At 20.6% G+C, this 257-nt stretch overlaps 1 protein-coding gene across 1 annotated transcript in view; it reads right to left on the bottom strand.

Annotated features, from left to right (window-relative positions):
- The window catches only part of LOC106751461 (B9 domain-containing protein 2-like), a 984-nt gene extending 864 nt beyond the window's left edge, over positions 1-120 (bottom strand). Inside the window, exon 1 of the mRNA XM_014632361.1 lies at positions 37-120. Within this exon, the coding sequence (XP_014487847.1) occupies positions 37-120 (84 nt within the window). The remainder of the gene's footprint in view (positions 1-36) is intronic.
- Positions 121-257: the final 137 nt, after the last annotated feature.

Here is a 257-nt window from a genome sequence, read left to right as displayed (position 1 = left end):
AAAAAGTCAAATTAAATGATTACTTATCCTACCTACATAAAAACTCCATTTACAGAAAAGTCGTATCTGTTTAAAATTCTTTGCAGATGAAATTTGTCCAAATATATGTAATTCAGCCATACTCTAATATCATATTGCTATTTGAAAAAATAAAAAAATATAATAAACATTTATATGTCTATATTAATATTTAGATAATAAGACATTCATTCATTTAATATTAATTTACTCTTGTTTAGTGAAATAATATTAACATC

The sequence above is a fragment of the Dinoponera quadriceps genome, unplaced genomic scaffold, assembly GCF_001313825.1.
Source record: "Dinoponera quadriceps isolate SergipeBrazil2010 unplaced genomic scaffold, ASM131382v1 scaffold13715, whole genome shotgun sequence".
Taxonomy (NCBI): domain Eukaryota; kingdom Metazoa; phylum Arthropoda; class Insecta; order Hymenoptera; family Formicidae; genus Dinoponera; species Dinoponera quadriceps.
This window is presented reverse-complemented; position numbering and strand designations above follow the sequence as displayed.